Source organism: Euwallacea similis, chromosome 28, assembly GCF_039881205.1.
Source record: "Euwallacea similis isolate ESF13 chromosome 28, ESF131.1, whole genome shotgun sequence".
NCBI lineage: Eukaryota > Metazoa > Arthropoda > Insecta > Coleoptera > Curculionidae > Euwallacea > Euwallacea similis.
This window is the reverse complement of record NC_089636.1, coordinates 972,067-994,714: the sequence shown is the minus strand read 5'-3', so window position 1 is coordinate 994,714 and position 22,648 is coordinate 972,067. Positions and strand designations below refer to the sequence as shown.

General features: G+C 35.5%; 1 protein-coding gene across 1 annotated transcript in view; it reads left to right on the top strand.

Annotated features, from left to right (window-relative positions):
• Nucleotides 1-3,966: 3,966 nt before the first annotated feature.
• Nucleotides 3,967-22,648, top strand: part of LOC136417353 (synaptotagmin-9-like) — a 45,281-nt gene continuing 26,599 nt past the window's right edge. Inside the window, exons 1-3 of the mRNA XM_066403024.1 lie at nucleotides 3,967-4,303; nucleotides 20,368-20,388; nucleotides 21,603-21,805. Of these exons, the coding sequence (XP_066259121.1) occupies nucleotides 3,967-4,303; nucleotides 20,368-20,388; nucleotides 21,603-21,805 (561 nt within the window). The remainder of the gene's footprint in view (nucleotides 4,304-20,367; nucleotides 20,389-21,602; nucleotides 21,806-22,648) is intronic.

The window sequence follows — 22,648 nt, the reverse complement described above, 5'->3', positions numbered from 1 at the left end:
ACCCATTCAAACACTTAAATTAAGATGTTGATCCATTTTCAGGGTCGTTTGAGCCTGGTTTGCTACGATATCAAAGGACTTTGACTGTTGAAAAATACGAAAAATTCTTAATTTTTTTGGTTTACTTTACAAGTTCCGTTACATGGTCTTGAAGAGTGATTACGTTAAATTTGAATGTCTGAACTAACTTTGAATTCTTGATGCTTACATGAACAACTTCTGGAACTGCCTTTCTAATTAAATACTTTAGGGGCAAGTTATTTGTTTTTTTTTTAGCATTCCCGTTTGTTCCCGGTTTGTTTTCACTTTAATATTCGCCTCAACGGCGTTGAGTGGCCCACCGAGATGCCTCTTTCCAGCAAATTTGCACCGCACTTATGAAATTGTTTTAACTAATTTTGTTATTTCTGTGATGGTGAAATTTCTATGGAGAAACGGAAAATAATTTTAAGTCGGTTGTCGTCTTTCTAGACGCCACTCATTCCGAAGTAAAGCGTAATAAGAAAAAATGAAGTCGACGGTTACCGAAAATCAAAATGGCGGATTGCAATTACACAGGACATCGCTACGTTGTAGAACAGAAAAAGTTTTTGCAAAATATCGTTTTTTTTTCGAATACCTCCGAAAATCATCTGGATTTTGCAAATTTTACAACGGCATATTCTCGAACTTCAAATTGCGCGACTCTGTCTCAATTCAACCGACCTCGTATCTTTTATAGTTGCCGGTATAAACATGGTTGGGAAACAGAAAAGAGCACCCTGTATATATATATACACAGCACCCTGTATAAATAGATAACATATACTTAAAAGCGCCGACAACAGCGCCTCACCTGTTTGCAGGGATCACAACAGGCTGCCGCCGGGGAAACTCCGCGTAAAGTTTGCCCGTGCGAGAGAAAGCCTTTTCCACCAAGGTTGAGGGTCAAGTTCAATCGATGCAGGAGCGCGGAATTTTGCAGGGAACCCTCCTCTAAATAGGTCGAGGCTACGGTTAATTCGCCGTTTGGGAATCGGGAATATTTCGGAATAGATAAACAGTGGATATTGCTGAAAATTTATGAGCTAAATACCCCCATTTAAATTGATATAAACTGAACAAACGGATTGAGGAAATTGGATTCCAATTTGAATATTGCTGTGGGGGAATTTTAAATATCCGTTTTCGTGACGTATTTGTCAACAGCGGCTACATATAGTGTGATATGCCCCGTTAAGTTTATCTTGATATTTTCGTCAAAATAAACATTTTAATTGAAAAAAATCTCTACATTTTCGACCTATTTGAATCTCAAGTCCCAACTGGTCCAAAAGCGAAGTCCCACAGAATCTTAAAAACCGATACCTACATAAGTGTGACGCCATGAAGTAGGTCGACCGTTTCCGGGATCTGGCTCTACGGGATCTGGAATTAGTTCAAGGTTGAGTGGTGGGGGAGTTCCAACTGTTCACGTTTTATCTCGCTCCAGACAATGTGCTCAAATCGACTTGGATCTAGGTTCCAGGAATAATGCCGATGACAACCGAGAACTTGGGGAAAAATTATCGCTTCACGAAACCAATCGTGGCCTAATTATTGCCGCATTCCTTTGTGGCATTATTTCGCCGGAAGTTTGATAACTAGGAAGGACGTAGTTGCAGGAGGAGAATTTGTTAAATTTGCAAAGTTGCTACGTGTATCGTTTAGAGGCCCCGATCCTGGATCAATAATAGTATGAAATTAGCTCAGAAGACAAATGACTGAGTTGTGTTCTCTTAGAAATCGGAATTCAATGAAATTGGACTTTGGGTAGTGCTGCGTAGAACCGAGAGCCAAAGAGCTTAAGCTCAATGGGCGTTAATTAATATCAATAAACGTTAAGTAATGTTGATCGAATTGAAGCTTGCCGGGCTTCCTCGCGTCATCATTAATATTCTTTATATGACGAGATATTTAAATTGATGAAAAATTTCGAATATCAAAGTGTCAACTGATGCAGAAGCTCCATTTTTCACAATTCTCAGATAAATTGCGAAGAGCTTTCGACAAAGAAATGGGTCATACTTTAAAGGCTGCAACACAAAGTACCCACTTAAATCACTTTAAAATTACTACAATTTTTGCAACGATGAGAAGGAACAGCAGAAAACCAGTTCGGGGCTGCGTGCGGAAGCGCACTTACTCCTGAATCCCTTCCTGGCTAATGAATCCTATCTGTAATTTGAAAAGAATGGGAAACGTGCGTTTGAATACCGGGAGGGTAAGTATAGGTCACAATTTCCTTCTAGAAAGAACGAGCCATCAGGCAAATGGAAGGGAAAATTGTTGGGAGTTGGCACGCCAAATATTTTTAGTGCCCTGAAAATCTTGTACTTAAGTGAATATAATAAACATAGAGTCGAACTGAAGGTACTTTAAGCGCTAATCCTAAAATCCTTTTGATTCCGATAATATACGAATAATTGACACACAAATGATAAAAAAAAATGCCCTGAGGATGAATTGAAATATAGGTAGAAACGTCGACAGCAGTAATAAAAGAATTTCTTGTTTTTATTCATTACTGTGTCACGGCAACCGACTAATAAATCAAGAAGGAAATAATTTCGGAAAATTGCTGGGTCTGAAAATACTATGATATGTTCATGATTTATTGTATATTAAACGCCGTAAGGGTTGTATGTGATTTGAAAAATGTGCATTGGAAACTAATTAACACAGGGACGTGCAGAACACAATTTAAAAGTAAAGACCAATAAATGTAGGATCGTATCGACAGGGGTTAAAACAGTGAAAACGCCTAGAAAAAAGCCGTCGTACTTAAAATTGTGGAAATCCATAGAAGCTCTGAGAAGCGACACATCTACGCCACTGATTCTTATGGATAATATTAAAATGTCATATCTAGTTTTCAAAGATTTTCAAAACTTTGAAAACTTAGTTAAAAGTTTTTCAAATTTGTAGAAAATCATAGAAGCCAAGTTATTTATATTCATAAAAATTCAATTAATAATTTTAGATAAAAAAAATTAAGGGGTCAATCAAATTAGGGCCAACAAATTAATAAAATCGAAGGTTACATATATTAAAAGTTGGAGTAAACGATCCTTCATCCTCTGAACAGGTCAAAAGGGAGTGAAAGAAGGGGCAACCTCTTGACTTATATAGGAACTTGTGAACCTTTTCGTAATTCCTCTCTTTAATGTTTTTCTTTTCGACTTCAATACACTTTAATGATTCATCTTTGTTGCTTTCACTTGCCTTTTTATTTGTTGAGGTTTTCTTTATTTCCAATAAATATATCAACACCCCACTTTGTGGTGCCCTTGGAATTTTTCTTGTTAATTAATTAATAATTTTGTTTTTTTATGGTTTTACAATCATCTCCATCATCAATTTACTTCATAGACAGTGAAATAAAGAAGTCTTACCGGGAAATTGCATTACAATTGCATCTAGATAAAAACCGAGCTTCTGGGGCGGATGAAGCCTTTAAAGCTGTTGTTAATGCTGAGGCAGTATTAACAGACATTGAAAAACGAAATTGTGTAACGCTCAAAGCTCTGGAAAAATGATCCATTGAGGATTGAGCTTATTTTAAATTTGTCGTGCAGTTTAGTTCCTGTTAGTTAACAATTCTGTATGTTTCTCACTCATATCATATTCGAAGATGTTCAGTAACTTGAATTTAATTGATTTATTTAATAGAAGACTTTATAAGTTCTTCTAAGATATTTTTGACGTGTTAGTTGTGTACACTCAACAAAAAAAAATGCAGTTCTTATTAAGAGATGTATTGTAGAGACCACAGTGCCTTTTGTGCAACATTTTTTTGTTTGTTAGAATAATCATTCGAATTTCAACGAGTTTTCCCCACATATCTGATGCAAGTTCACTGCAAATTGATTGATTGGACTAAAAAATCTCAAATTAGAGGCTCAATAGCTCGCCAAATCTCGCCAAACAAAACCCATCCTGGAAACAATGCCTCTTCAACAGATTGCAAGGAGGGTATCACGTGCAGGAAACGACCCGGTGCACGTTCCGACGCCAGGCGTTCTAGGGACGCCGCCGACGACCGTGAATCTGGCCAATAGGGAGCCGGCGTCGCGCCTACGTCACTCACGGGCCGACAAGTTCAACTGGCCCTCCGCTGATCCGAACTTGGCACAGTCCGCGATGATCCGTCCAGAAAACGGTGTCGTCGCGACGCCCCAGGAGACGGCGATACGTCGCTCTCACGAGAAGATGCTACATCAGGCCACTTCCTCCAAGGGCAGCTCGGGGGATGAGGGGGACGAGACTAATCCTGAACAGAATAGTAAGTTGAAGCGCTCAGTTTACGTTCAATTTCGTAAAAGATAAATTTTGCTATAATTTAGACAAATTTTATGTTGGGGAAAGTTTTGTAGTATTCAATTTTAGGTCACAAGAAAAGCAGTAAAAGAACTTATTAAAGGTAAAAAAGAGAGTGGAAATTGAAAATTAATGGTATCGTTCGATCCTTAAAAAAAATTGTGTGATTTTCAAAATAAATAAATAGTTTTCAAAACCAGACAAAAACGCCAAAGAGTCAACCATCCAAAAGATCAATCATTTATGACCTAATTCTCAATATTCTCATTTCTCAAAAAAATTCCTGTTAGCTTTCAGTGAAGATCATTTGATAATGTTCCACCCCTGCTTAATGTGTTGCTTTTTTCTTTCCCTTCCGAAAGACATAAATTCCATACATAAACAGAGACCAGCGATAAAAGATTCATAAATTGCGAATCGAAGGCTAAGATCAAGCTATAAAAGCTCGTTAAAAACACAATGTGAGATGTGCCAACAGAAGTTAAGGTATAATTAAATAGAGACGAAAAAATTAGGATTTTTTATTCAATTTTGGTGTATTTTCAGTCAATTATTCAACGCGTGTCAACATTTCAAATAACGTTGTATTCACTGCTGATAAAAAAATTTATTCAGGGATACCACTGGTAGTATATAATAAAACTCATTACATTTTCCAGAATCGAACGTTATAGAAATTTATCACAACATATTCAAAATTGAATAAAATTGTGAATAAAACTCGCGTCTTAAATGTGCTCATTCATTAGTTTTTAAAATTAAAAAATGATATAATTGACATGAAACTTAAATAGAAGAAGTGAGTACGTATGGAATCAGTCACAATAATTATTTAGCATTTTTGAAGGTTTGAATTACGCAATATCATCAGAATTTTGCATAGAGTTTGAAAATATATTCAGGATCTTTCATAACCCAACAGACATAGACTAAGGGTAAATTCCTTATATAGTCAGTTTCAGGTCGAAAATATCTTATACGTATACGTCCACAATTCAATATTAAAGGAATTATCGGCAATTAAAGATTCAAATAAGAAACTAATTTTTAATATTTTTGGAATTAACCTTGTGCTAAAATGAACTAATATTTCAGTTTGTTCACTAAGGCGAAATAAGGATCATATTATATAGCGTTAGCGGGCAGAATGAGAAACTTGCGGGATATAAAGTCTTTATTCCCGTTGGCCATTTAAGTTACCCATGTTTCCGTGGCAACCTGTTCGTTCACTACAGCATACAATATTGTGATTTCTCCCGAGTTTGCGTTCAATATTAGGTTTTTAAGTTTTGGATATATGTATGATATTTTCGACATAAAGTTGACTAAGAAACTCACTACTAGTCGATGTTTGTCTAGTCATGGGATACCCTGTATAAGAAAAAGTAGGTAAGTTATAGTAATTTGTTTTTGAATCACCCTGTGTATGTGACAATTAGTTTTAAAAATGCGCGATTGAAATAAATGTTACGAATTTGAGGGTTTTTAAAAAGACGATGCGTGAGTTTTAAATGAATTTCGATGTGGCCTTTCATATAACAAAAAGTAGGTGTTTTCATTGAAGAAATGAATTTATCATAATGTGTTTTTGTTTCATCCTGAATACGTGAAAATTACTTTCAAAAATGCACGATTAAAATAACAAACATACGAATCTGACCATCTTTTAAGAAGATGATACACACATTTTAAATGAATTTGTTCCTGCCTGATTAAGCTAACTATAAAGTGTGTGTTATGTCCTACAAAATTATGATCTCACTCAAAACTAACCTCAAAAAAATTAAAATTTGATGAGACATCGGAGTTTTGTCTCTAGGGGCATTATCAGATGCAAAATCTAAAATACGAGTACAGTAAACAGTAAAAACACAACCAGATAAAGCAAGTTAAATACAGACTCAGGTTTAGGTTAGTTCAGGTTAGGCACTCACTCTAAACTTCACATGATAAATGGTTCGGTCATTATCTGATGTTGGACAGCTCTTAAAATGTTTATGTTTATTTTTGTTTCGATCTCAGGCAAGGAAAGGGAAAAGGCATGCATGAGCCCAGGTCAAGCCAATTCTCGGCTGATATACACTATTTTGCATTAAATTGAAAGTGGTTTTAGCTTAAAACTGATGGGAGAAGGGAAGCAATTAAGTTAACAAATATTGGTGGGCGAAGGGGGAGGGGGGGTCTGCTTTTCAACAACAATCTCTTCAGGTCAACGCCTCCATCCAGAGAAATATCTAGGGAAAATAGAAAACTTTCAGTTGAAGTTTTTATCCGCCTAAGGTCCTTTGCAAGCAGAATGGATTTTTTTACCCGCTTTCAATCAGAGGTTGGACGCGATTGCGTCTTTTAATGGTTTCTATGGACAAGCGAATTCATGATGCATTTGTGAATAAGTACAAATTACTTTAAAACATGATTTACAACAAACGCTAGACCAACATCCAGAATTTTAGATTTTTGTTTGACTTTTACTTTTCACTCCGTTCTTTAAAAGCTCTAAGGTTGCCGCAGCCTCCAAACAGTTTGAAATACCCTTAAACGGTATATTATTAAGACTAAAGGCGAGACAGGAGGATTATCAAAATCCGGGGTTTATCGTTTGAGTTGCGGTAACTGTTTAACCACATATTATGTGAGGCAGTTTGGATGTAGCATTTCGGTCAGTTAAATTGTTTCAAAAACGACAGTGATTTGGACATGTCTTGTCTATTGGGCTTGACTTCTCAGGTGGTCACAAGGAGAATGCCCTTTGGGAGAAGGACCCTTTGAGAAAATTGGAAAATTCCAGCATCGCACGTGTCAATGAAACCAATTAATTGGGCAGCACAATTACTGATTTGGAACTTGGGCGATTAGAGCGTCTTTGAATGAGTTCGAACCGAAAATAAACATGGGCACTCTCAGTGCTGATCAGCAACTGATAATGATTATGCTAATAACCGAATCAGCCTGTAGTTCAATATATTCCAAACAATATAACCAAAAGCCCAATTGAAAATAATTATTTAGGTAACTTAAGCTTAACTTTAATTTTTACAATCATCGATTAGATTTTGTCCTATTTTGAGCTTAAATTAGTTAAGAAATGTTCCGCCTAATGAATGAGATTCTGAGGAGTGAGGGAAGAAACGTCTCGCCGTATGGCGTTAGTTGCACTAACTAGCATTTCCTAATGCACTTACGGTATGAGTAACTCATTAGGAAATGCTTGTATTTAATTTAGCTGTAATTAAATTAAATTTTAATTGCAGTTAAAACTTGTTAATTTCTTAAAATATTTAACAAACTTTAAATTAAAATATTAACTTAAATTTAAAAGTAAAAAGATTTAATCTGAAAATGAAAACTGTTGATATTAGTTAACTAGTTTTGAAGGGAAATCGATACGGATAGCGAAAACTGTCGCTGTATTTGTTAAAATTAAAAAAATGTTTATTTCCCGCTGAAAAATTGTCCGCATTAATAAACAATTGGAAAATTACCAAATACATACGTAAACAAAAATTTATATTGATGCATTGGGACGTTTTAGGAACAAAAACAAAAAGACTTCACATGCATATAACAAATACATCAAATAATCTCGTTATTTGCTGCCGCATTTCACCATAGGAGTATTAACAAAGATGTCTTTTTCACTTCATTTTAGAGGTAACATAAAATAGAACGAACAATGGGCAATTGTGCAGGCAGATTCTATTGTCCCACTAAAACGGGAGTATTTACTGCTAAACAAGAACCATTGTGTCATTTCATCTATTATTATATTGTATGTTGATATGTAGTACTGATAAAACTGATAACGATGCCATTTTAATATCCTGCAGCCGGTATGATATTTCTATAGTTATGAGCACGCGGGAAATCAATTCCGGATCTGCTCATCTGAAAAATATTAATCGTAGTTGTTTAAGGATTAAGGGAATGTCAAATAAATTATGGTTTGGTTCGACCGAGAATGTCCAATTTAAATTCCTAGAGGTTCATCTTTCACAGCAGTTTCTTGGAAAATTACCAACCTTCATCATCGAATAAAACAAACCAGCTTTGACCAGTGGATTCCTAATCCCCTCTGCAATGGTTAACGATCGATGCCACCTTATAGCCACTAAATAATTAGTAAAGCTCATTCCTTGAAGCCATCTTTTGTCCTGAATCGTCCCTGACACGCCATAGAATCTCTTTATGAATTATTGATGTAACTGTGCTAAATATGTCAAACGTGTCAAACTGTCTTGCCTCTAACACGCTAACCGGAAATATATTTGACAAAATGCACTAACGAGGCCTTAGAAATGAACCGGAGGACGGATGTTTTATGCATGGTTCAGCCATCACTTGTTCCATCTTGGATGGCGATGTGTTCACATGCTCTTGATAAATGTCCTTTGAGAGGTTAAAAATTTCAGACCTTCATCAAAAAATATCTTAAATTTAGGTTTCTATACAATTTAAGATGATTTTCAGGTCGTGCAGGTTTTTCTTGGATCTTGATATCCTGGATATTGCCTTACAATAAAGATGCGAAGCTCCGGAGTTTCCGACCCTTAGGGTGTACTTGAACGTCTGACGTGCGAACAAACAGGAAGCTTCGAGCGTCCCTAAAAGATCGATTGAGTCTAATTCATTCAGCCATCACTTGTTCCGCTATGAATGGCAATGTGTTCACATGCCGTTAATAAATGCCCTCTAAGAGGTGTCAAATTCCAGAGCGCCATCAGAAAATGCTTTAAATTTGGGTTAATATGTAATTTAAGATAATTGTGAGATCATGCAGATTTTTCCTGAATTTTTGCTTGATATTCAGAGAATATTCAGAGATTCAGAAAAAGTTTCCTCATAAGTTAGATTGAGCTTCATTCATTCGGCCATCGCCTGCTCCGCGATGGAGGGCAATGTGTTCACATGCCCTTGATAAATGCTTCTTGAGAGGTTAAAAAATTCACAATCTCATTATCAAATACTTTCAAATTTACCTTATTGCGTAATTTGAGATCATTTTGACATCATGCAGATTTTTCCTGCCTCTTCGTTTAATATTTCCGCACAACAACAATACGAAGCTCCATAGTTTAATGTGTTACTTCAATGCCTGACTTCTGAACACAGAGAAAGCTTCGAGTGCCCTTATAAGCTCGATTGAGTCTCATTTTACGCTGAATGGCATGGCGTTATGAGTCTGGAAATGCCTGAAGGCTCTATCGAAGGCTCTATCGAAGTCAACCTCGACGGTGAACGCACTCTTTGAAAATCGCAAATTGAGCGAAATGCTTGTAAATTATATGACCTGCATTTGATGAGTAAAATATGTCTGTTTCAGACTTTATTGCAAAGCTTTATGCATAGAATTTTCGGTCTAATATACGATTTAATAATCTGTGAAATGAGTGCTTTATTTGCCTTTGGCAATGATTTCAATCGAGCTTTGTTTAATGGTGATATGATATGAAATACATAATCTTGGTATGCCCCCAAAACGATAAATAAAGGTACTTGCTTTCATTACGTAACTAGTTATGAAATGAAATCCGTTTAATCACCGATTTTGATTGAGAAAGTTGTCACTTTTCGACAGTTCTCTTAATCTCATATTATGTTAGTTATTACGTAAAATATTACGCAAGATATTACGTTAGCTATTGTGTATGTTGTACAAGCTATTATGCACCTTTCTGAACTAATCTGAACCAACATATTTTTTTTTGTGAAATTTTTTACGAAAGTGTGTCCACCATGGAACTTGAGAATTTTGGAGCGGTTTTGGAATATGAGTTATATAGCAATATAGCCTTATTTTCACATGTAAAATTCTTGGTTAAAATTTCTCGTAATTATTAGGAATCATTCTGTATAATTTAACCAGTCCGTATCGAAGTTATATCATAACATTGTCACCTCTCAATGGCTCCATTAATGACCTAAAATGAACGAAAACAGCTTTTGGGACCATGCACTGTAAATTTGTAATTTCGAGCGAATTGAAAGAAAATATTATGAACCTGTGGACTGTGGAGAGATTCTTGAAAGTGTTCGATATGATGCGGTTCAATGGAATATGAGATATAAGTAAGAATTTTAAAAACAAATTTTTGGATTGTGGAAACGGAAGATCCTGGTTGGTTTTACAACGTAACGAAGAGTTTATTGTTTTCTGATATTCGTCAAAAATCCGTTTATCCAGCACCGGAGTGACATGATCGAATGATTTAGGGATTTTTGAGAACAAAAGGGTAAAATGCTTTTGCCTACGTTAGTTGGTGGGTTCATATTGTTCCACACTATTAAAAATCTTGAATTGCCACAGTATGAAAACTTTCCCCTGTATAAATTAAGAACAATGAGAGTGGTCGAATTTGACAACTGAGTGAGGTTAGAGTTGGCAAATAACTGACGATATAAACATAGCAAATGTCAAATTTTATTAGGCATGTGTTAAATTTTTGAGTATATGACTGGATGATTAAGGATAGAAACTTAGCACATTCTTAATAAAATTTGACAATAGCTGAATGTCTAACCTCATTCAGTTGTCAAACTGTGCAACTGTCACTGTTCTTAAAATATGCAGGGGGAATAACTTTTAAGTTACAACACACAAAGTTATAAAAGTGATAACAAATTAATAAAGACATTACAGAGGGAAATGTCAAGATTAGAAATAAACTGGAAAAAAGAATGGACGCTACTAACTTTAATACGGTTTAATTTCGTTTGTACAGGGGCATCACTTCCAACTTTCCTATTGTCATTGGAATTAGCTGAAAGAAAGCTATCGAATGAATTCACCCAGCCCTAGAATTTTTCCGTCCCCCCTATATTGAATTAAACATCGATTCGCGAAAATACAGTTTTCAATGAATAGAATACAGCTTTTTTCAACTGGAGATAAAATCAATCCCGTGTTAATAGGCTGAAAGAGAGCCTTAACTTAATACACAAACAAAAAACGAATACAATTCCATCACTTTCTCCAGAAAAAGTAGCGATTTAATTTTTGTACATTTTTACAGGCCTTTTTTGAGTCACCTTGAAGAGAATATTCCATCGATTTTCATCAACTTTTTACGGCCATCCATAGGACAAGCTTTGAGGCTCTGCAAGACATATGAAAATTGTACCTTTGGCGAAAAATTTATGACAGTTTGAATTGGGACTCTAATTTTCAATATCTCTATTTTTTTGGGTGTATTAGGGTTTAAGTGTATTTAGTTGCGGTCTTCATTTCACCGATTTGCTATGTATCATCATCGATATCATATTGAAAATATTTCATATATCGGTAAGCAGCAGACCCTATTACCCAAATTGGTGGAATATTTAGTTGATTTAAAAAGACAAATATGTAACTGGAAAACGGTTGGAGTTACTACGACAAAGTGAGTAGCTAATTACTTCTCTCAACTAAAAGAGGAATGGAAATCTTGAGTAATGAATTATCATTGGCGTACCAGAAAAAGGTTGAGAGTGGTAAAAAGGGGACTCGGGGAAAATATCACCCTGTAGGTTTTTATAATGACTTGACAAGTACAGCCTAGGTAGTGTAACCGCGATGAGGAAACAAAATTTTTTTTTCTTCATAGAGCTCATTTTCCACATCACTTATTCGACATTTAACTTATAAAATTTAACGCTCTGCACCTTGGACAAGACCCTTTTGGACTTATGTTTTTCTCTCATTTTTTGTAAATTGTATATTAAGTTATTGTTCCCTAATACCGGAACACTCTGTATACCTTTGAAAATCTCAATTCCTCCACAAAATCAAAATTTTCGGTTTCTCCTAAGTAGTTATGATCTTTTCGTAATCGTTTTTTTTATCTTAATGGAATATCCACTAAGGTCAATTAGAGGAATATTCACTAAGGTCAATTAATGGAATATCTACTAAGGCCAATTAGTGGAATATCTACTAAGGTCAATTAGTGGAATTTCCACTAAGGTTAATTATAGTGTAATCTGTGGTGTATGGAATTTGAGTAGATCAGAAGTGTGTTAAAGGGGAAAGTGAATACGAGAAAATGAACTGGCCTAATTTTGGTTTAAGGATCGTTCTATTACGCTTGTAATTTCGTTATTGATTAATAATCTGCGATTTCAGGAGGGTTTGACTCTTTGAATTTCAGATATTAGACCTCGCTTAAAACCCAATATGTGTAATAAGATTCAGGACGAAACCGCAAACTTACCAGCAAGTTAAAGAGACATTGCAGCTTAATAAAACAAACCATCCGAAGTCCCCTAATTTTATCCGGCAGCACGTTTTATACTCTTTTTATGGAGTTTACTTTGAGAAAGTTTACTTAGATAAATATTTGGATGGATTATATCCATTTAGAGGAAGAGCGAATAGAAAATTTTATTCAAAAACCTGCCCCTTTTTTCGATTTATATTAGATTAATATTAATGATGTTTGATCACATTCGATTCGAGTTGCTGCAATATGCTTACGACTCAAAATTGGCCTTTGAGAGGTTCTTAGACTTATCCGGGGTTATTCCCTCCATTATCAGCTCGTGTTATGTTGAAAATTCCTCGTGGGCCTTTTCATTGCTTCGCACATTTAATAGAAAGACCGCTAACTAACAAAAATGAAACGCATTAATCACCGTGACATATTCTCCACAGAAAAGGTCCGTCTGAGGGGGCTTTCCCCACAGTAACGATGTTTTTTTCCTTTATTTCCCAGTCTGCATGAAAAGTTGTTTAGTTGGTCAGTGTAAAAAAATCAGAAACAAGTATATTATGTCTGTCGCAAAAATGAACACGCGAAAATTTCACACCCCTAAGGACAATTCTCTAGGGCTCATCCTCATAGTGTCGAGGGCAATCAATCAGAATTCGCACTTTATGGGTGGGAATCCGGCGTTAATTATTTACCAACCACCCTCTCGTCAAACCTCTCTCGCTAATGCCCCGGGGGTTGACAACCTGTTGTGTTTACCCTTAGGCTGATTGCTTTTTGTACGTCGGAGAAATCTTTCAAGAAAAGTTTATGTGGAATACGAAAACTTCTTCCATTTATCCTGTCTTCTCAGTCTCTACTTAATTTCCAGCGTCGTAACTATGAATTTTGGGACGCCCGCAACTTTAAAATTAGGGTCTGTTTACACGAGACGCTTTTTCTGCTACGCTCGAAAAAGCTTTTCTCCGGCTGGCAGAAAAAGCGGCCTTTTAAATTTATGCCAAACTGGTTGTAGAGAGTCACTTTCAATGCCTGGGCTTTTAACCTGAACTAACATTTTAATTCTCAGGCAGTAAAAGTAAAAAAAAAAACCAAAGGTATATAAGAAATATACAAAATCGAAGGAAAAAGGACTTTAATTGGCACAAATTGGAGAAAAAAGTATGTGTTGCCTTGGCTTTCTTGAGAGCTCGTATATTCTCGTCCAAGAAGGCCACTAAGGCAATAAATTTTGTCAAAAACATTGATGGAATAAGGGAAAGCGGTTCCCAGTGATGGCTACCATTCAAAATTTATTCGAACATTTGATCTAACTCTATCTTTTTTCGTGTAAACTTGAATGTGCATTTTATAGATATCAAATATGTAATGGGGTCTACATATGAAAAAAAAGTGGTTCTTTAAAATTCCAAAAATGAATTTCACGAATATGAAACGTCGACTTTGTAAGCGAATACAAAGAAAGATACGAATGGAAGAGTCGTTTAAATATCTTTAAAAACTTCTTTGACCATTGCTCTTTCGAATGATGTATGAAAGACGCATACTTAATGTTGCATAAGGTATTTGATTAAAAAAGAAAAAAATTGCAACAAAAATGCATACAACAACTTAACAAATTGAATAAAAATTAAAAAAATAATTATTATTTATGCATTAATTATACTATTTACTTATGATTAATTATTATACTGGAAATGAGAACCACTGTTTATGATACGACGTCGACATCTTTGTCGCAGCTCTGTGGTGGTCGCATTTCAACCTTCATTACTTCTGCTCCTCCATTAATTCTTTACTTACGGGATCTCCAAATGAAAATGAGGATGGATGTAATCACGAGAGTTTCGATTACTTACTGCTTATTCAAAGTGTTGGTATAGAAAATGTACTTTTGCCATTACACCCCCGTGCAAACACTTGAGGAAAGAGATCCAATTCGAAGAAACGCATTTTTGTGTCGATATTGAAGTTGTATCAGAAACGGTTGTTCTCTTTTCGAGCATGATGATTGATCGTAAGTAAATAGCATAATTAATGCATAAATAATAATCATTTTTTAAATTTTTATTCAATTTGTTAAATTGTTATATGCATTTTTGTTGCAATTTTTTTCTTTTTTAATCAAATATCTTATGCAACGTTAAGTATGCGTCGTTCAATACATCATTCGAACGAGCAATGGTCAAAGAAGAAATTTTCCTTTTTATTCGCTTACAAAATCGACGTTCCATATTTATGAAATGCATTTGTAGAATTTTAAAGGGTCACATTTTTTTCATACGTAGATCCCATTACATGTTTGATATCGATAAGATACATATTCAAATTTATATGAAAAAAGATAGAGTCAGGTCAAACGTTCGATTAAATTTTGATCGTCACTTATATGGAAGTAAACAATGAATTTGGTAAAACCCGGAAAAATGATAATATATCTCGAAATGCGCGACACTTTGTATAACAGCATATATGGTTAAATACGTTGAAAATCATCTTATCTACCACCCTCTTTCGGGAGCGTATCGATAAACCAAACATCCTATACAAGGTGTCTCTGAAAGGTTTGTACGACACTCTATCAGGTAGAGTACAGCTCAAAATAAGTCGATTTAACTAAACTTTCCTAAATCTAAAAGTTAATAATAACCGAGATACAGTGTGTTAAAGGTGAGAAAATAAATCACATTTTCTTTAATATACCTCCACTACTTCGATATATTATTTCCGTTAACTCTAACCCTGTACCCAAGAGGGTCGCTCTCGCACCTTTGGATGCAACCTAGAGCTAAAGTGCCCCTACCCAATCGACCTTTCGGAAACAAAGTATTTAGGAATATGCAAATTCAGGTCGGAAATTCGTCCAATAAGCCAAGCCTAGGACAGTCTCAAAATATTAAACCCCCGTCCGTCAGAAAATCCCGAAACGGAGCTAAGTTGGAACATATTATAATCTACTGAAATCTACCTAAACTCTTGAACAATACGGTTTGCTCTGATACCCAAGTATTTAATACAAAAGTTAGTCTAAAACTCTTACTTAAATTTCTCGTTGTGCTTTTATAAGCTTTACCCAAGAGACCTATCTACAACGTTTTAATTGTTTAATTCGGCACGTGGAAAACTTTTCACGTGCCCCCCAACTTTCCTCCAATCCGTCCTGAAATATGTCGGACGAACTAAACAGTAATAATTGTCTGATAATTTGGAAAGCTCTAAAAACCGCTACAAGCCTTTTGCTGAGTTACGTTGTTAGTTTAGAATGATTGTTTTTGGGCTTTCCGAAAGGCCAAGACTTTAACCGGAAGGTATCGAAACAATTGCCATTTAGGTGACCTTTTTCGTAGAAAAAAAAGGGAAATTCCCCTCGTTAGGGCTCGCCAAGAGCTCCCAAGAGGACACATTTCAGAGTAAACTAACAAGACGGAGTAGGTATTTATGGGTTATAGCACAGCTTTAAGGGCTCCAGTTATTGCTTTTTTGGGATAATTGATTACTTTAAAGCTTTTATCTGTTCCATGTTCTTCAGCGAATTAGGGTCTAGATGTTGATATACTGCAACAAAATCCCGTGAGGAACTCCTCTGGCATGTTTTCGCTCGCTCTGTAAACGTTCTCGGGTTAAACTAAAACGTTTCCCAAAGATTCAAAATGAAGCGTAAATTCTGGATATCGATCAGGGTCTAAGGGTTCAATCAGAAATTTATATGGAAAACTTAATGGCGCTATAAATCACGCGACCTGCAAGAGTCGTCCGTGTTCAATTAGGTGCGGCTCATAGACGAGGAATTCAAATGCATAAAACTTTCACTATTGATACATTAAATCGGCAAAGCGTGTCTCCAATTTCCAGTTATGGAGTTTTTAAGCAATTTCATAAAAATGCAGATTTGCTCGAGGATTTCTTCCCAAGGATAATACACCTAATCCGAAAAACCCCAGCCTGGCTCCTATCCTTTAATGCACCTGCCGCTCCTGACCCGACGTCGTGTTTATGCTGAAATATGATAAAGTTGCATATTCACATCAAAATGTTTGTTCTACCCAAAATAATAAAGCGAAAAATCCGCAAAAACACAATGCGGATCTACGGTTTTATTGTATGGGAGAGCTTAATACTTCGGGGAATTGGAGGCCGCTTTATTGGTAAATCCTTCATTGAAAAGTTTTAGTGCAATTTTAGGAGGATTTATCAAAATTTAGCTAATTAAAGTAAGTTTGCAAGCCCTCAGTTGTTCGAATTGTTGTGTCCTAAGAAAGATATGTAGGACTTGACTAGGGCGATCTTGTGCAATCCCACAAAAATCCCTTACTCCCCCGCCGCCACAAAGAAGCATGTCTCCCACTTGGCGTTTTCGACATTTCCTCGATTTACCTTCAGTTCAAGCATTGTTTGCGTGTTTTCATTCCTGATCTTCGTTCTCTTTGCATCCATTTCCTTCATGATCTCTCTGACCATCCTCATGGCAGTCATCCTCATTCTTCAAATGCAGCTGCTTCGCATTGAGTCTGTCCTATGCAGGTAACTGCGAAATACTTCATGTCCGGTGAGTACTCGTATCGAATAATATTCAACTTCGCCTCACTTTCACTTAATGAATTGTTTCATTGCGACTATATGGTGCATATCTTGGTCCAGTCATTATAAGCTTGCCATCGGTTCCCCATTCAGCATATACAGGATGGGTATTTTTTCATGCATAGTAAAGGGATCTTAAAAACTAAGAGATAGAGAGTCGGTTAAATAGGGAAAAGTTTGCAGTTTTGTGAGCTGAGTTTAAAACCACATTAAAAGTTTCAAAAAAAGTTATGGCTTACGAGATATTTATGAAAATTCAAAATAGCGCAAAAAGCTAAATCGCCTGTAGTCCATTTATCTTCGACGGTATCAAAAGTGTGTAAATACAAAAGTTGTAGATAATTATTCTGCAAATATCATAAAATACATAACTTTTTTTTAAAAATGGTTTTTCCGAGATATGATATAAACTGACATTTTTTAAATGGAAACCATATTAAAAAGTGAGCCTATAAAATAACATTTTTTTTAATGATATAAGAGTTGATATACTTATTTTCAAAAATGCCAAAATTATAGTACTTTTAACCATTTTATTTAAAATAAATGTATCTTAGTTATCAGTAATAAACAACTGAAAACATCTTAAACACCCAAATATTATTTAATGTTCAAGTTAAAAATGTTAATTCAATTACAAAACTAAAGACAACAAAAAATTAGATACAACTAAAATTTCTCTATTTACATAATATGCTAAATCATTTAATAAACAAGAATCTAAGCAAATAATCAATGATCATCATAAATAATGTTCAAAAAGTCCACCATTTTTATTAATACACATTTGACACCTTGTTAAAATAGAGTTTGTGGCTTTCCTAAGAGGTATTTATTAATGTTACGAAATGCCTCATTCACAGCGATTTTCAAGTCATCCGTAGTTTCATAGGCTCTTTTGTATACTTTATTTTTAACAGTTCCCCATATATAAAAGTCAAAAACTGATAAGTCAGGTGAACTCGCAGGCCACGGGATTGGCCCATTTCTCCCAATCCAAGAATTAGGAAAAGTTTGATCCAAAAGGTTTCTTATCATTAAAAGATTGTGAGGAGGTGCCCCATCGTGTTGAAACCAACTTAGCATTCTAAAAACATTTAAATTTAACTCTTCCAACATAGTATTTAAATCATTTTGTAAAAAGTTAAAATATTTTATGCCTGTTAAATTATCATCATAAATATGAGGATCGACTATTGTCGAGCCCATAACACCACACTAAACATTAAAGTCAAGTTTAATTTGTGGTTTTCTTGGTTCAACAATGTAAGGCTTTTCTTTCGATCATACATGTTTGTTATGTCGATCGAACATACCGGCGTTCGTAAATTTTGTTTTATCTGTCCAAAAGATTTTAAATGAAAATTGTGGATCATTCCGACACTTGGTTCTAAACCAGGAGCTAAACTCCATTCGCTTTCTCCAGGATCACCAGGATGAAGTGTTTGGAAAACAGTTAATTTATAAGGGTGAAATTTATGTTTTCTTAACACATTAATAACAGTTCTTTGTGATGCACTTGCAAGTTCGGCAATCTCCCTCGTCGAAGTAGATCGGTTTTGATTTACGCAGGCCAAGACGTTTATTTGGGAAACTTCATCAATTTTATTACGTTCTCGTACTTTAGATTTCACAAAAGAACCGTATTCTCCTAAGCTACCATACAACCTTTTAAATGTAGACAAATTGAACTGCAGACGATGAAAATATCTCTGGAAATACTGTTTTGCAGTCGTAACTGTATTCTTATAACGTTGAATGTAACACTCTACAATATCGCGTTCTTCTAAATTAGAAAAATTCATTTTAAATTAAAGAAACATATAAATTAGACACAATAAATGAGATAAAAACTGCAAGATGTTAAAATGCATGTGCGCTTGTCAAATTATCACTACACTTAATTGCTAATTTTATTGTTCCAAAGTCAATTAGGAAAAAAATTAAAGAAAACAGTTAAAAGAGCTATAATTTTGGCACGTTTGAAAATAGGTATATCAACTCTTATATCATAAAAAAGGAGAAAAAGTATGCTATTTTATAAGCCTACTTTTTAATGTGGTTTCTATTTAAAAAAATGCAAGTTTGTGTCAAATCTCAGAAACGATCACTTTTTAAAAAAAGTTGCCTATTTTATCACATTTGCAGAATAATTATCTACAACTTCTGTATTTATATATTTTTGATACTGCCGATAATAAAGAGACTATAGAAGTTTTAGTTTTTTTTACTTTTTTCGTAAGTAATTAGTAAGTCATGACTTTTGAAACTTCAAATGTGACTTTGAACTCAGTTCACAAAAATGTAAACTCCATTTAAGCGACTCTCTATCTCTTTTAGTTTCGAAGATCCTTCCACTATGCATAAAAAAATTCTTACCCTGGATGTGCGGCAGACTGCTGTATAATACTTTCCAACAATCACCAACAGTAAAATTGATTGGAACAACCCCCGTCACCGTCATCACAGCCTCTGACTAGAAATTTAAAATAACTCGAACTAACCTGAATTAACCCGAACTAACGCGAACTAACTCGAACTAACCCGAACTTGAAAGAAAACAATCATTTCAAGGAATTATCTTAGATTAATAATCTTTCTTAAAAATCTTTGTTAAAGATCCTTTCCATTAGTTCATAGTCCGCAATAATCAATATTAGTTGCTGTCAAGCTTCGTTCCGACCCGTTGTGCTAAAATTTCTTCTTAATCAGCCATCCATTTCATGTTACTACGACGATGATAGATGTATGCCCGTATTACGAAACCCCTTACATAATTAGATGTGATGATTGAGCTTTTGTCCCCGATAAATCTCTATTAGGAAATGAAAAATATCTTCGTAATATTGGTTGATAATTGAGTTTCGAGTGGTTTTTGCTCGAATGATGTGATGTGACGTGTCTGTGAAGAAAACCAGCTCAATATCCATTCTATGTAATATTTTAAAGCGGCTAAATGTAAACCTTCGAAAGGTTTTTAAAATGTTTTTATACATTTTTTGTATTGTGAAAATTTTCAAAATTTTCGTTAAATTTTTTGATTTTTTAAAAATACCGTGAAAACTCTTCTAAAGGTGGTAAAACTATATTTTGTATAATAAAGTAGCAATCACCAGAACAGATCGGTATGAAGGTATGAAGCAGGGGAGCTAAAGAGTGCTCCTTATAAATTGAGAGCATTTTTAAACCTTCGATAGGGATCAGTCGTGCTAAGAACAACTGTTTTACATCTTAATGTTAGAAGTAACTGTTATTTCTTTTTTTGCAGGTGATTCAGTTTGGCTTTCTGGTAAGTAAGTTATAATAAAATATACTCTAAGGAATATGTTTTTTTTTCATTATTATATCGAAAAATCCTGTTGAAGGACTCCTTTTCTCTAACAATAACTTAGCCCTCCTTACCTAAAAATACGAATGAATTCCCTGAAAATTGTCGAAAATGTAGGTGAAATCCGAGATGATTTGAGTCTAATTCTCGGAAATGTTGGGAAGGCCCGAACAGGAATATTTCAAAAACATTCACAAAACACCGCTGATACACTCAGAAATTGTTGATCAAACTTGAGTCGACCTGAGGATAGCCCGACCTGACCTCACTTGGTTTCTTGGAAATTTTAGGAAGATCCACGAACAGGAACTTTTGAAAACGTTCGAAAGATATAAATCCACACTTAAAAAAATTGTCGAAAAATTTGATGAAATCAACTGAAATGAGATTCTTAGTTGTTGAAAAGACCTGAGGGAGGATCTGAGCATAATTTTTCGAACATGCTCAAAAATACCAAAATTATACGCAAAAAATGTTACTGAAACCCAAAATGATCCGAGTGGGGTTGTCGGAATATTGACGAGACCCAATTACGACATGCACAGCAAATATCGAAAATGTTGATGAAGTCCGAACTGACCTGAAATGATTTTTGGGACTCGGAATAATACTGAGTATAATGAGAATTTCTGAGACGTGGATTATCCGAAAAATTGAGCTAACTTGGAGGCACTGTGCCTATTCATGTATGTATGTAGGTTCGTTACAGATTGGCAAAAGATCCCGGTAATGTTAAGGCTGAATTTACCTGAGCGGTTTTTTGGGAATGTTAAAAAACTGACACTGTCCGGAAAATAGACCTGAATTTTGCGAATTATAGGAAATATTAGGGATAATCATTCCGCCAGTCAATTTTAGAAAATATTGAAAAACTTTAGTAATTTTTGAGAGACCACCAGGGGTTTTCCGAAATGTTGAAGTAACCCCGAAAGCGGATGCCTATTATTTCATGGTCGTTACGGGTCAGCGGAACATTCATTAGATATTCAGATTGAATCCCTTATCGATCCTAGTCAGACCTTAACACCACATTCATTGAACTCAGGAACGTAACTCGGTACTTTTCGGGGTATTTTGCTTCCATTTATATTAAATTTGCTTCTCAGTCCTTAATGCACTTCCCTTTAAGAGCACTTTCCTCCTCCCCCCTCCATTTTAATTCTCAGTTCTTTTAGCGACCCTGAGCCAGCACGCAGTCTTCACATGGAAGTGGTTGCGAGAGAGGGCTTGTAGCAGGCCAACCGCCCCAACCAAACCCAGTGAGGAGGAGGTGACCCCTCTGCAAGGCCCCATACAAATCAGCTCATCGATGCCGGATTTAGCTGAGGAAACGAAGCTGAGCTACGTCCAGGAGATCAAGGAAATTGTTACTAAAAAAGTGAGTAAAATGGAAATTCTGCTACGGCATCTCATTAGGACTTCTACTCTTGAGACGAGTACGGCGATTTCAGATCCTCGACGCAATCTTAATGAGGTGGACAAAGTTTGTCCCGGGATTGTTTCGTGTGAGTAACGAACGAATATCGGCTGGAAATCACATTTAATTGGCCTTAATGGTTTAATTAAACTTTTCCTCGAGTCTCGGCAATTACACTGAACATATTTAAATCGACTGCCCTCGGGAACCGAATGCTGAATAGCTCGTCCGCGTTTTAATGGCGAGAGGGTTTCTCCATGTGGAATTCCCTGTTCTATTTCGTACCTGTCAAGACGTGTAGCCGCAAGCGTGACTGCATGGTTCGCATTAAGCTTATGAATGTTGAACAATTTCATTTCCAGACGGATGAGAATCCCGTTTTAGAGGGAGCGAGTGAGGTCGTTTAAAAGGCGTTTAATGAAAGTTTGTTGTTCTGAGTGACTGGGATGCTGATACGAAAAAATAAGTAGTTTCCATGAGACGTTCATTTCCATCAGAAACCTAAAGGAACGTTATTTGTTTTCACCGTTTTTAAGCAACTATAGAGACACTCTAGTATGCTCTAATTGAAAAGCCTTTGCGGGAGAGTCAGCTCCAGATGCACAACAGTAGTTTTGCGTCCTTTTTGTGTGTGTCCGGTTTTGTGCGCGTATTTCAATGAAATTGCCTCCGCGCTTTTTCTTGTGTGTTTGTGCACTATTTTTGTCCTTGTACAGGCGAGGAAAACGGATGCAGTGCGATGACAAACGAATTAATTGTCTTATTTACTGGACGAGAGTTGTTAGCATGTTATTCATTGAGGTA